The sequence below is a fragment of the Panthera tigris genome, chromosome X (assembly GCF_018350195.1).
Source record: "Panthera tigris isolate Pti1 chromosome X, P.tigris_Pti1_mat1.1, whole genome shotgun sequence".
NCBI classification, from domain to species: domain Eukaryota; kingdom Metazoa; phylum Chordata; class Mammalia; order Carnivora; family Felidae; genus Panthera; species Panthera tigris.
Window position 1 is genome coordinate 58,642,129 of NC_056677.1, and position 15,191 is coordinate 58,657,319.

General features: G+C 43.5%; 1 protein-coding gene across 2 annotated transcripts in view; it reads right to left on the bottom strand.

The window, feature by feature from the left end:
• Window positions 1-3,528: 3,528 nt before the first annotated feature.
• HDAC8 (histone deacetylase 8) overlaps window positions 3,529-15,191 on the bottom strand; it is a 229,066-nt gene continuing 217,403 nt past the window's right edge. Inside the window, exons 12-13 of one of the 2 annotated variants that reach the window (XM_042974401.1) lie at window positions 4,638-4,716; window positions 3,529-4,019 (exon numbers count right to left, since the gene is read on the bottom strand). In XM_042974401.1, coding sequence (XP_042830335.1) covers window positions 3,965-4,019; window positions 4,638-4,716 — 134 coding nt within the window. In that variant the 3' untranslated portion in view covers window positions 3,529-3,964. The remainder of the gene's footprint in view (window positions 4,020-4,637; window positions 4,717-15,191) is intronic. The other variant, XM_042974402.1, reaches the window with a different exon arrangement.

Here is a 15,191-nt window from a genome sequence, read left to right on the forward strand (position 1 = left end):
GTAACTTGCTGAAAAGCACACAACTAATGTCCTTATGTGCTGAGGGCCTGGGAGCAGTGTGGCTTGGTCCAGCTTGGACTTTGGAAGCAATAAGAAAGTTGTTTACTCCGAAGTCACAGTTTAAAAATATTTCAGTGGCATTAGGTGTGGAGCAGTGGAAAAAGTAAGGAAAGTTGCAGTTTCAGCTGGGTTTGCTTCCTGCCTCTGCCCCTTGCAACTGGACAAGTTCCTTCACAGTTTGTAGCCTCAGTTTGCTAATCTATAAAGTGGGGATTATAATACCCACCCAGCAGGGTGGAGAGTGACATATTATAAAAGACAGTGACTTGTAAAGTGGGGCATATTCCAATGCTTGCTTTGCATTATTATTATGGTTATTATGGCTGGTCCTTGCAGGCACAAAGATAGCTGTTTCCTGAAGCGGGGGCAGGCTCACACTGGGTATGAAGTTGCCCCGCCCTCAAGCCAACAAATCTAAAAAAGACCCGCTCTGGCTTAGTGATTTGTAAATCAGGAGCCCTCCACCTGGACCAATCTTTCTTTCTAGCTCAGAACCTCCTGGGTGGTTAGAACTGCCCCAGGGTCTGAGCACAAACTATTCCTCAGTGGGTGTTTTGAATTTACTTTGATCTGGAACTTCTCCTACAGATCGGTTCTTTTTTTTTTTTTTTTAAGTTGATTTTCCCAATTACAAAACTAGAATGTGCTTACTGGAGAAAATCTGGAAAATATTGAAAAGCAGAAGGAACAAAAATTAAACCATCCCTACACATTCCTCCTTCAAAGAAGCCTACTTCGGTTGATATTTTGGTGTATTTCCTTTCAGTCTTTTTTACCTGCAGGCACTTATGATAATTAGCAAAACAATTTTTTTTTTTTTACAGATTAATTGAGGTATAACTGTTATACCAAAAGCTGCACATATTTAATGTGTACAATTTGATGACTTTAGACTGTGCGGAGCAACTCTTAATCTGTCTTGCTGATTTTGTGAATGCTGTGTCCACCTTTGGGTATTTCAATTTTAATTTTTAAAAATTTGAAATTATTCCGGGGTGCCTGGGTGGCTCAGTCGCTTAAGCTTCTGACTTTGGCTCAGGTCATGATCTTGTGGTTCAAGAGTTTGAGCCATGCATCTGGCTCTGCGCTGACAGTGCGGAGCCTGCTTGGGATTGTCTCTCTCCCACTCTGTCTCTGCTCTTCCCCCCCACCGCCGCCTCTCTCTCAAAATAAATAATAAACTTAAAAAAAAGAGTCAACTTATTTTTAAAAAGTTAAAATCATTCCTAGTTTTATCTATGGGATTATTTTTAGCCTAGTTTTAAAAAAGATTTTTTAAATGTTTATTTTTGAGAGAGAGAGAGAAGCCCATACATGCAAGTGGGGGAGGGGCAGAGAGAGAGAGGGAGACACAGAATCAGAAGTGGACTCCAGGCTCCGAGCTGTCATCACAGTTCCCATGGGGCTCAAACTCATGAACCATGAGTTCATGACCTGAGCCCAAGTCGGATGCTTAACCTACTGAGCCACCCAGATGCCCTTAGTTTTTTTTATTTAAAAAATTTTTTAATGTTTATTCTTGAGAGAGACAGAGACAGAGTGTGAGCAGGGGTGGGGCAAAGGGAGAGGGAGACACAGAATCCAAAGCAGGCCTCAGGCTCTGAGCTGCCAGCACAGAGCTAGACATAGGGCTTGAACCTGCGAACAGCGAGATCATGACCTGAGCCAAAGTCGGACACTTAACCGAGCCACCCAGGTGCCCCCTTAGCTTAATTTTTTAAATAGATTTTATTTTTAAGTAATCTCTACACCCAACATGGGGCTGGAACTCACAACCCTGAGATCAAGAGTTGCATGCTCCACCGACTGAGCCAGCCAGGCACTCTAGCCTAACATTTTCAACAAGAATCAAATAAAAAGGAATCCTGAAGGCCATTGAGGTGGTGCACTGTCAGGAACAAGCCTGGCCTCTGGGATGTCCAGCAGCGGGTCAGTGCTACAGCTTGCTTTGGTGCTGTTGGTCAGAGGTCGGGCTAAGACAGCAGTAGTTAAGGTGAAAAGAAGGTGGCATTGGCCGTCCAGTGGAAAAAAGTTCCTTTTCATTCAGGTCTGTTCTCCTTGAAAGGAAAATGGAGCACTAGCATTTACCACTTTACCAGGTGGTTCCCTCTTAGGGATGAGGGCTTCACAGGAATTTGGGTGATGGCTTTGGATGTGGATCGCTGGGATAGAGGACCCCCCCCACACACCCCCACACCCCACAACCGGATTAAGCAAGCCTTTGAGACAACAAACCTTGTTGGGTGGTCTCTTGTAGGCTTGGAATTCAGACTTCCCATTTTACCTTCTTTGGCCTCCCCCACCCCCAACTGCCTCATTCAGTGCCTCCAGCCTCTTATTTTTTTTTAAATCCCCCTTCTTTTGGGTGTAAGTAAAACTGCCCTTAAGCTGAGCATGTATAATTAGAATAGTGGGCATTTGGAGTGACTGGTATTCCTAGCCAACCAGGCGCCCCAATGTTGTTTCATAAAAGCTTGGCTATTCCCATCCTGGATACGGTCAAGGCTTTTTCCACTCCCTTCTGCGGAATGCCCATCCCCCTCTCTGAGGCCTGGAGAAATACAACTCACCCTAAGAGGCTTGGCTCAAATATCACCCCCTTTAAAATGCTCCGTGATGCTGTCCTGGCTGGGCTAGTGGCTCTTTCCTCAACGCTCCTACACCTCTGGATTCATGCTGGCAGCAGAGCAGAAATATGTTGGGATCTGGTTCTTTCCCTCCTCCTTTGCCCTGTCTGGGAGTTCCTAGATGGCCAGGATGGGGCTGCATTCTTGTCTCCTATCCTAATCCCAGGAGTGGAAAGAGCTTCATAAATACTTGGTGAATCAAATCATGAAATCATGATATTTTGCTGTCCCTTCTGCTTTAGCACTCTCTCTCTCTCTCTCTCTGTCTGTTATTCCCCATCCACATTTTGCCACCTTCACTCCCTCCCACCCCCAGATTACAGTAACAATTGTATCCCATTGCAATCAAGTGTACTGATTATCTACATTTGACAGGCAAGTATCCTCACTATCCATCAAAATGCGCCTCCTTAGATCTGTGAGCCTCCTACCCTTCCCATCCTTAAAGGGCTCCCAGGGAGGGGAATAGCTCCTCCCCATAGGGCCAGCAGCGGGACCTCTCCCTGGTTGCTGTGCCCCTCTTCTCTGGAGTCCTGGATGGGCCCCTGGCACAGGACAGCTTGGACCTTCTGTCCCCAGGACTTAGAGGGGACACACCAGTTCCTCAGGGAGGGGTCAGGGATCCCACACTCAGAGTCAGCTTCCCAGACTGGGCCAGAACAAAACCTGGAAGCATCAGGGTTATTCTTGATACTTTGGTGAGAGGAAATGTCCAGAACTGTGTGCACTGTCAGGAGCACTTTACAAGAGGATGATGGGACAAAGAGGTAGGTTTTCAAAGATTTTATTAAAAAACAAAATAGATCCATAATCCTAAAAACAACACAGGTAGATTTCTCCCCACCTCCTATTCTGCCGACCCGTCCCCGTCCCCTAAAGACTCCATCTGGATGGTACTGAAGCCCAAACCCTGCCTCTTGGTTCTCCCCACCCTGCAAACCTGTGACCCAAGCTCCACACTTTCCTCCAGCCTCTGATGTCTCCTTTAAGAAAATAAAAATACTCCCTCCCCACTCGCTTAAAAATAATTTTCAAAGATTAAAAATGGCATTTGTGTGTTTTTAAAAAATAAACACTTTAAATGCTGGAAATCTCTCTCTTCCCCTAGGCCTAGTTGAGGCCTCTGGGGTGCTTGCCTGCCTCACCCCAGGAGGCCAGCTGCCACTTGGTGCCCCTTGGAAATTTTCAGGAAGTAATTTCTTCCAAATTTCCCCTGCAGTCACAAATTCCACACAGTGCTCGCATAAACACGCTGTCTTCATTACAGGCACTGTTCCTCAGCTCTGGAAACCTGATCTCTTTTTGTCAACTAGACCACATGCTTCAGATTCCCTGCAAACAGGAGAGAAAACAAAATTCAGGTAACATACATGAATTATACCTCGATAAAACTTTTTTTTTTTTTTTTAAAGCATTCGCACTGGGGACTTGTTCTCTTGCTGCTGTTGGGAACACAGGGACCCTGACATATGAACAAGCCCAGGCTAGCCTCCTGGATGGTGAGAGACACATGGTTCAGTTACCCTCACAACCACCAGTTACCCACCAGACAAGTGAGTGAGGCCTTTGGCAGCCAGCTGACTGCAGTGTTGGGTGAACCCCGCCAAACCCAGCAGAAGAACCGCCCAGCTGAGCCCAGCCCAATTGCCAATCCACAGAGTCATGGGCTAAACAGATGATTATTTAAGACACACACACACACACACACACAAATTCAGGCAACTTTTCATAATTCACTCTTCACTAACTGCATCAAATCTTCCCCCACTCTCAACATTTCTTCCTGACTTAGCAGGGCACAACACTTCTAGCAGTTTCTCTTGTGATGACCCATGAAATATGAATTGGAAGCTTCCCCCCTCCCCTGCACTCAGGCCTAAGAGTCTTTTAGGGATAAGTGAGCACTTGAAATCCTATAGGACTGAGCTCCAGGAATAAAAATTTGCTCACTTGGTCTCTCCACAGATTTCTTCTTGCCCCACTTCCCCAAGCAAACACTGGGCTCCAGACACTACTGACAGCTTCTCCTCTGAAACAGGAAGAATGCCCCATGAAGGCAGGTACATTTAAAAAAATTTTGTCTGTCTTACATTTAAATGTCTGTCTTACATTTAAAAAAAAATTTTAAATCTTTGTTTATTTCTGAGAGGGAGAGACAGAGTCAGAGTGAGAGCAGGGGAGGGGCAGAGAGAGAGAGGGAGACACAGAATCCGAAGCAGGTTCCAGGCTCCAAGCTGTCAGCTGGGGCTTGAACTCATGAGCTGTGAGATCATGACATGAGCTGAAGTCAACACTTAACTGACCAAGTCATCCAGGCACCCCTGTCTTACTGTCTTTTTAAGTTTATTTATTCATTTTGAGAGAGAGGGAGGGAGACGTGAGAGATAGAGAGAGAGAGACCTCTCATGTTGTCAGCACAGAGCCCAACACAGAGCTTTATACCATGAACCATGAGATCACGACCTGAGCTGCAATCAAGACTCGGAAGCTTAACCAACTGAGACACCCAGGCACCCTTAGGCTGTCTTACTTTTGACTGATCTCTAAAGTCTAGCACAGTGCCTCACACATAGCAGGTGCTCAACAAATGGCTGAGTAAATTGAGGTAGGAATGAAAGAAAAAACAAATCAGCACCCACTTGCCTATCTAGATTTATGTATGTATGTATGTATGTATGTATGTATGTATGTATGTATTTTGAAATCTCTACATCCAACGCAGGGCTCAAACTCACAACCCTGAGATCAAGAGTTGCATGCTTTTCTGGCTGAGCTAGCCAGGCACCCTCTAGTTTTATTTTTAACTTAACATACAAGAAAATTGATTTGTATGGATAGTTCTATGATTTTTAACACATGTATAGATTCATGACACAGAATAGTCCCATTACCCTCTAAACTTCCCTAAGCTATCCCTTGGCAGTCACATCCTCTCCTTCCTCTCTTACCACCTGGCAATCACTGATCTATTCTCCATCACTATGTGTTGTCTTTTTCAGAATGTCATTTAAATGGAATAAACACAGTGTAGGGACACCTGGGTGGCTCAGGCAGTTAAATGTCCAACACAGGACCGTCCAATCTCGCAGTCCTTGAGTTCGAGCCCCACATTGGGTTCTGCACTGACAGCTCAGAGTCTGGAGCCTGCTTTGGATTCTGTGTCTCTCTCTCTCTCTGCCCACCCCCCCACTTGTGCTCTCTCTCTCTTTCTCTAACTCTCTCTCTCTCTCTCAAAAATAAACATTAAAAAATTTAAAAAACCACAGTGTGTAACCTTTTATGATTGGCTTCTTTCATGCAGCACACTTCCTTTGTGTGTCATGCAAACTTTTAGGTGTATCAACAACTTATTCCTTTTTGGGGGAGTAGTTAACTTTTTAATTTTTCAATTATTATAGATTTATAGGAAGTTGAAAAAAATACCAAGAGGTACCCTTCAATAAGTTTCTTCAAGTGGCAACATCTTTCATAATGATTATTTAAATATCAAACCCAGGAAATTGATATTGGTACAATTCACAGACCACATTCAGATTTTACCAGTTTTACATGCACACATTTGTGTGTGTGTGTGTGTGTGTGTGTGTGTGTGTCTGTAAATGTACAGTTCTCTGCAGTTTTATCACATGTAGATTTGTGTAATCCCCACCACAAGAAGATACAGAATGTTATCCCATCACCACAAGGATTCCCCTCATGGTACCTTGTTACAGTAACTCCCCCCTAATCTCTAACCTCTAACAATCAATCTGGTCTCCAGTTCTATAATTTTGTATATGGCCTTTTGAGACTGGCTTTCTTTCATAATTTTTTTTAAATATGTATCTATTTTTTGAGAGAGAGAGAGACAGAGCATGAGCGGTAGAGGGGCAGACAGAGAGGGAAACACAGATCCAAAGCAGACTCCAGGCTCCGAGCTGTCAGCACAGAGCCCGATGTGGGGCTCAAACTCATGAACCGTGAGATCATGACCTGAGCCAAAGTTGGACGTTTAACTGAGCCACCCAGACGCCCCTGAGATTAGCTTTCTTTGCTCAGCATACGGCCCTTACAATCCACTCAAGTTGTATGTTAAGTTTGTTCCTTTTTACCGCAGAGTAGGATTCCATGGTCTGGATGCACCAGAGTGTGCATCAGCCATTGAAGGGCATCTGCATTGTTTCCAGTGTGGGGCTATTACACATAAAGCTGCTATGGACATCCATGTAGAAATTTTTGTGACCATAGTTTTCATTTCTCTGAGATAAATGCCCAAGAGAGCAATTGCTGTATCATATGGTAGTTGCATGCTTGGTTTGATAAGAAACTGTCAAACTGTTTTCTAGAGTGGTCATACCATTTTGCATTTCCACCAGCAATGTATAAGGGATCTAGTTTCTCAGCATTTTTGTCAGCATTTGGTGGTTTCACCAGTTTTTATTTTGGCCATTCTTATATGTGTGTAGAGATCTTTCACTGTGGTCTCAATTTGCATTTTCCTAATGGTGAATGATGTTGAACATCTTTTCAGGTGCTTATTTGTGGTTTGTATATCCCTTTCATGTCTTTTGCTGATTGGATTTTTTTTTTACTGTTGAGTTTGGAGAGTTCTTTATATATTCTAGATACACATCTGTTGTTAGGTGCACGATTTGAAAATATTTTATCTCAATATGTAACTTGTCTTTTTGTTCTCTTAACTGTTGCAAAACAAAATTTAATTTTTTGGATCACAGTTTTGGTGTTTTAAACCCCTAGGGCTCATCATCTCTGGATAATCTTTGATTCTTCATCTCTTGGTTCAAGCCTCCTCCACGTCTAATGATTTGCCAAGCCTAATCTCAAGATGGCTCTCAACTTTGTCCTCTCCTTCCTTTTTTTAATGTTTATTTATTTATTTTGATCCAGAGAGAACTAGAGGGAGCAAGCGGGGGAGGGGCAGAGAGAGGGAGAGAGAGGGAATCCCAACCAGGTTCTGTGCTGTCAGCCCAGAGTCCGACACTGGGCTCAAACTCACGGACCACTTGATCATGTCCTGAGCCCAAGTCGGATGCTTAACCAACTGAACCACCCAGGCGCTCCTCCCCACCTCCGTCTTCTCCTTTCTATTCCACCCTCCCCAACTTAGTCGCGTATCTCATCACTCAGGTCACTGCAATAGTCTCTTAACTGCTGCTCCTGCCTCTGGAGCTGTCCCGCACACCATTGGTAGCTGTGTTCACATGCCTTCTCTGCTCCAAAAATCCTTCAGCAACTCCTCACTACCTATAAATGAGGTCCAACCCCTTAGCTTAAATTTGCCCCATCCATACTTTCCCATCTCCATGTGGGCCTTTGCTTGTATTGTTGCTTCTTCTGAGGAAAACCTATAGGGGATCCTGATGCTGAAGCTAGGGGTCCTTCCATCTGTAAGTGTAGCCAGAGCTTGATGACTGAGTGAATGTACAGATAAACAAAATTTCATGTCTGAGTACTCCAACAAATGTTCACAGAAAGGAAAGGTGGGTGCTGTATTCTCTGCTGTTCTGTCTCACTCTCCAGTTACATTTGGAGTCAATTAAGAAAAACAACAGAAATAATTTCCACCAAAAGTTGATGATGAGCAATATTGAGTTTGGGTAACAATAAAAATGTAAGCTTAAATAATGCCCATTGTTTCCCCCCTACATCTAGCTTTTCCAGCAGTGGGTGGCAGCCTGAGAAAATTCTAAAGGCCAGCATGGTCTAGGGCCTGGGAAGACAGAGTACAGACCAGAGGAGGCAAATGTAAATGCTTATAGAAGTCAAGGATGTACTGTATGTGAGTAAAGCATATTTAGGGCAAGACATATGGAGCCTTCTTGATCCTTTATTCTTTTTCTTATTTTCAATCATGACCTGAATAGAAGCAATAGTTCCCTCTTTTCTTCTATTACAAAAGAAAACAAAAGCAAAACAGCATATGTGAGATGATAAATGGAAACTCACACTTGGCGTATGGTAGGAGATGCAACAGGGAATGGTGGAGTTTGTGGCAAAGAGGAAGGTACATTTTCACAAAAGAGGCAGCTGCTACCCAGTCTCACATTTACTACTGAGCAGGAAGTTGGTCCTAGTGTGACCAGATCTATTTTCCAAGAGAGATTAAAACTTCACACTTTTAAAAAGTATATTTGAGAAAGAAAGAGAAGGAGAGGGACAGAGACAGAGAGGGAGAGAGAATCCCAAGCAGGCTCCATGCAGTCAGCACAGAGCCTGATGTGGGGCTCGAATTCATGAACTGTGAGATCATAACCTGAGCTGAAATCAAGAGTTGGATGATTAAAAAAAAAAAAAAAAAAAAGGATGCCTGGGTGGCTCAGTCAGTTAAGCCTCCAACCTTGGCTCAGGTCATAATCTCACGGTTTGCAGGTTCAAGCCCTGCATCAGGCTCTGTGTTGACAGTTGAAGCCTGGAGCTTGCTTTGGATTCTGTGTCTCCCTCTCTCCCTGCCTCTCCCTTACTCACGCTCTGTCTCTCTCTCCTTCTCAAAAATAAAATAAAAACATTAAAAAAGAAGAATTGGATGCTTAACTGACTGAGCCAACTAGGTGCCCCAGAAATTCACATTTTTAATTTTTTTTTAACGTTTATTTATTCTTGAGACAGAGAGAGACAGAGCATGAACAGGGGAGGGGCAGAGAGAGAGGGAGACACAGAATCTGAAACAGGCTCCAGGCTCTGAGCTGTCAGCACAGAGCCCGACGCTGAGTCCCCCGGACTCACGGACCGTGAGATCATGACCTGAGCCGAAGTCGGAGGCTTAACCGACCGAGCCACCCAGGCGCCCCAGAAATTCACATTTTTATGTAAAGTTTCTGCAGTGTTAAATATGGAAAATTGATTTACATTACAATTTTTTACATTAAAAAATTTTTTTAAATGTTTATTTATTATTGAGAGACAGAGAGAGACAGAGCATGAGCATGGGAGGGGCAGAGAGAGGGGGAGACACAGAATCTGAAGCAGGCTCCAGATTCTGAGCTGTCAGCACAGAGCCCGACGCGGGGCTGGAACTCATAAACTACCAGATCATGACCTGAACCAAAGTCAGAGGCTTAACCAAGTGAGCCATCCAGGTGCCCCAATTTTCATTTTTTAAGATATCAATATGTGAGGCCAAATAAAACAACTTTGGAGGCAAGATGTGGCTCATAGTCTCCCAGTTTGTGATGTTTGGATTATCTCTGTGACAATTCTGGATTCCACCTACAACACCCCATTTTACCCTCAAATATCTCGGTTTGGACAACAAAGTATATGATCATTCCACCTCTGATGTAGAAGAAGGAGGACTGAAGCAGGACTCAGGAGGCCTGGGTTCTATCGATTCATCGATCAACTGACTCATTTGTTCATGCATTTATTCAATAAACATTTATGGAGTATGTATTCTTTGCCAGGCACTAGGTGCTGGTGAGCACTTTCTTTAGTCTTTTTTTTTTTTAATTAATACACTTTAGTTTTAGGTTTACAGAAAAACTGAGCAAGTACCAAGAATACTCATATCCTCCTGCCTCTTTCCTCCCCTAGCAGACAGTTTCCCCTATTATCAACATTTTGCATTAGTGTGGTACATTTGTTATAATTGAGGAATGAATATTAACACTTTATTATCAAGTAAAATCCATAGTTTACGTTAAGGTTCACTCTCGTTGTATAATTCTATGAGTTTTGACAAGTGTATAATGTTATTTATTTATTTATTTATTTATTTATTTGAGAGAGAGACAGAGAATGCAAGTGGAGGAGGGACACAGAGAGAGACACACACAGAATCTGAAGCAGGCTCCAGGCTCTGAGCTGTCAGCACAGAGCCTGACACGGGGCTTAGACCCATGAACCACAAGATCATGACCTGAGCCAAAGTCAGACACTTAACTCAAGTGTATAACGTTATGTATCCACCATTACAGTATCACACAGAATAGCTTCACTGCCCTGAAAATCCTGTGCTGCATCTATTCATCCGTCACTTCCTTTCCCCAAAGCCCTGGCACCCACTGACCTTTCTACTGTCTGTAGTTTTGCCTGTTTGAGAATGTCATATGGTTGAAATCATACAGTGTGTAACCTTTACAGACTGTCTTCCTTCACTCAGCAATTGCATTTAAGTTTCCTTCACATCTTTTTTGTAGCTTGAGAGTTCATTTGTTTTTAACACTGGCAAACATTCCATGTCTGGCTATACCATAATTATTTATCCATTTATCTACAGAGGGACATCTTCGTTGCTCCCAAGTTTTGGCAATTATGAATAAAGCAATTATAAATATTCATATGCAGGTTTTTGGTTGGACATGAGTTTCCAACTTGAGTAACTAGCAAGGAGTGTGACTGCTAGATCATATGTTAGAACTTTGGAAGAGGCGCGCCTGGGTGGCTTAGTCGGTTAAGCGTCTGATTCTTGGGTTCAGCTCAGATCATGATCTCACAGTTTGTGGGTTCGAGCTTCGTGTTGGGCTCTGTGCTGACAGTGCAGAGCCTGCTTGGGACTCTCTCCCTCTCTCTCTGCCCCTCCCCCCTCAAAATAAATAAATAACTTAAAGAAACCTTTGGAAGAAACTGCCAGTTGTCTTCCAAAGTGGCTGTACCATTTTGCATTCCCACCAGCAATGAATGAGAGTTGCTGTTTTTCCACATCCTCATCAGTGTTTGGTGCTGTCAGTGTTTTGGGTTTTAGGTCTTCTAATAGGCATGTAGTGGTATCTCATTGTTTTAATTTGCAATTCCTTAGTGACATGATACTGAGCATATTTTCATACTCTTACTTGCCATTTGTCTATTTTCTTTGGTGAGGTGTCTGTTAAAGTCTTTGGCCCATTTGTTAATTGGGTTATTGTTTCCTTTTTTAAACAAATGTTTATTTATTTTGAGAGAGAGAGAGAGGGAGGGGCAGAGAGAGAGAGAGAGAGAGAGAGAGAGAGAGAGAGAGGGAGAGAGAGAATCTCAAGCAGGTTCTGTGCCGTCAGTGCAGAGCCTGATGTTGGGCTTGAACTCATGAACTGAGAGATCATGACCTGAGCCAGAACCAAGAGAGTTGGACGCTTAAATGACTGAGTCACCTAGGCACCCTGGGTTATTGTTTTCTTATTGTTGAATTTTAAGAGTTCTTTGTATATTTTGTATACCTATCCTTTATTAGATATGCATTTTGCAAATCTTTCTCCCAGTCTGTGGCTTGTCTTTTTATTCTTGTATTCTTTACTTTTTAAAATATAGAGCAGCATGGTCCAATAGAACTTCCTGTTATGATTAAACTGTTCTATATCTATGCCGCCCAAGATGGTAGCACTAGTTACATGTGGCTATTGAGAGGTTGGAATATGGTTGATGCAAGTGAGGAGGTGAATTTTAAATTTTATTTAATTTTAATTAACTTCAATTTAAATGGCCATGTGTGGCAAATGGTGACTATATTGGACAGTGCAGATATGGAACAGTTCCTTGGGCTTTTTTTTTCTCTGTGACATTGACTAGGGGTCATCTGTATTTCCTCCTTCATTTACAACCTCCCTTTCAATCCATTAGCGAGTCCTGTCAATTCTACCTCCACAATAGGTTCCAAATCCACCCACTTCTGTCCATCCTTCACTGCTCTAACTTTACTCCAAACCACTATCACCTCTTGCATGGACAACCCTAATAGTCTCAAAATTGGTCTCTCTGCTTCCATCTTTGTTCCCTACAGCCTATTTTCTATATAGCAGCTAGAGTGTTTTGTTAAAACTTAGGTCAGACCACATCACTTCTATGTTCAAAATCTTCTATGGCTTCTAATCACACTTGGAATAAAATCCAAACTACTTAGCTGCCAAGCCCTGAAGGTTCTGGTGCCTATCTCCTGTCTCTTGCTTACTCTGTTCTAGCCACATAGGGCTTCTTTGTGTTGCTAGAACACACGAGTCATTTTTCCCCCTTAGGGTTTTCCCCTTCTTTGCATTTGCTGTTCCTTCTGCCTGGAATGTTCTGTCCCTGGATAGTCCCATTTCTGACTCTTCTCATGATTTAGGTCTCAATTCAAAAGTTATCTCTGGGGTGCCTGGGTGGTTCAGTTGGTTGAGCGGCTGAGTCTTGATCTCACAGTTTATGAGTTCAAGCCCCACATCAGGCTCTGCACTGACAGTGTGGAGCCTGCTTGGAATTCTCTGTCTCCCTCTCTCTCAGTCCCTCCACCACTTGTGCACTCTTTCTCTCTCTCTCTTGAAATAAAAGTTATCTCTGAGAGGCCTTGTGAATGCCAATCTATGTGGCCACCCCCACCCTGTCACTACTTTCTGTCACATTATTGTGTTTAGTTTTCTTCAATGCACTTAGCACACTGAAAACATCTTGTGTGTTTATTTGACTATGTCTGTATCCACTCACAAGCTCTATGAGGGCAGAACCCTTGTCTGTCTTGTTCATCACTCTACTTTTAGCACCCTCAACACTTCCTGGCACATAATAGGTGCCCAAAAATATTCATTGAAGAAATGGACATCTGTAGATCTATAGGGCAGCTGATGAAGCACTTTCCTATTCAGCTCACAGAGCTTAAAGTTTGGTCATTGCTCTTAAGCCTCTTATAATGTGGTTGGGGAGAGCCAACATATGCTTACAAAAGGAGCATCCATGCCACCAGGCCAAGTGGCAAATGACTTCTGAAGAAAATCAGTGTCATAGCAGTTTGGAGGAATGCTGGGGTGATCCCAGAGTACTTGGAGGCCGAGTGGCACCACAGAGGAACACAGAAGTAAATTTAGGACTTTTGAAAAGTGTTTCCCAAACTTCCATGATATGGGTACCTCTTTCAGGTATGTTGTCATACCTGTATTGATAGTGACAATATTTTTCTTTATATCAGCTCACTTTAGAATTTTTAATACCTATTTGGGCCTCATCTGTACTGAGTAGTAGTAATCATCATCATCATCATCAACGGACTTGATGTGTTTAGTACATTTTAAAACATACATTAGGGGCACCTGGCTGGTTCAGTTGGTTAAGTGTCCGACTTCGGCTCAGGTCATGATCTCTTGGTTGACCAGTTTGAGCCCTGCGTTGGGCTCTGTGCTGACAGCTCAGAGCCTGGAGCCTGTTTTGGATTCTGTGTCTCCCTCTCTCTGCCCCTCCCCCAATCATGCTCTGTCTCTTTCTCTCTCAAAAATAAATAAACATTAAAAATACATTAAAATTCATATAGTTATTAAAATGGAAAATATCTTTGTGTCACCTCAAATTTTCTCTCATACAGAGGTATGTGAGGCACATTTTGGGAAAAGTCACTGTAGGGATTGCTCTTGGACAGCTGGTACCCAGGCTGTTCTTCTGCCTCTCGTATCTGAGAATAGTGGATAGTACCCCACCCACCCCCTGCCATCCAGCTCCCTCAACCCAATTTGGTCCCTGTCTCTGTCCATTCATTTCACAAATCTTTACTGTTGTCTACAATGGGCTAGACCCTGTGCTTGGTGCTGAGGTCACAGAGGAGAACGAAAAATAGTTCTTGCCCTCAAGAAGTTCTCCGTCCAGTGAGGAAGGCACTTTTGGAGGCAAACACATCCTAGTCCATAACAAGGCAATAAAATACCAGTCTGTACAGAGTGCTTAGGGCATATAAAGAAAGGGTGTGGAAGGCTTCACAGAGGAGGCAGCACCTTTAAGGGCAAGGAGGAGAGAATGTTCCAGACTTACATAAAGGCAACTTCAAAGTTTTTGTGGCCAGAACACAGGATGAGGGTCAGGGAAGGCAGGCAATGAGGTTGAAGGGATGGTCTGAGGCCAGATCACCAAGGACCTAGAAGGCTTTGGCCTTACCCTAGAAGCTATGGGGAGCCTCTGAATGATTTTAAGATGGGGAGGAGGCCCATCTAGCATGATCTAGGGCTAGAGGAAGTTTTCCAGCTGCTACCCTCCTAATCATGCTTGAGGGTCTCACACTCTACCTAGGAACAATGGCAGAACAGGAGATTTCTACGAAGCCTTGGGCATGTGCTGATATGGATGGCTGATTTAATTTAAGCTCTTAATTATCAACTGTATTGCTTGCCCTGGAATGTAGATCCCTCCTGTCATCAGGAAGCCTTTCAATGACAATTAAGTATAACCACCAATTACCACTTGTCTGCCTCTGACCTGAATTAGAACCTGAGGCTGTGGATTAATCCCACCAAGCTTCTGGTCTTAGCTTGCAAGGGACTACTGCAGTCTCAAACAGAATTGAAGTAATTTCTAAAATAGCTTATGATTCATTTTTTCTCCCCTCCTGTGCCTAAATCTGCTGGCTCCATGTGGAGGGATAGGCACAAGTAACTGTAGAGGTGACATCACAGGAGTGGGCTGCTTGTCTGCTAGCCAGCCTGTGGAGCTTGGCCTGGAGTGCTTTATCTGCTGGGCTGGGCAATGCCTTCCAGCCGTTTTGGAGTCGCAACTCCAGGTTCCTTGGTCCATGTGCTTTCTCCATATTTTTCAGACAAAAATTCTGGGCTGGGAAATCCAGGATAATGGGAATAGCAGTGGCAGGAA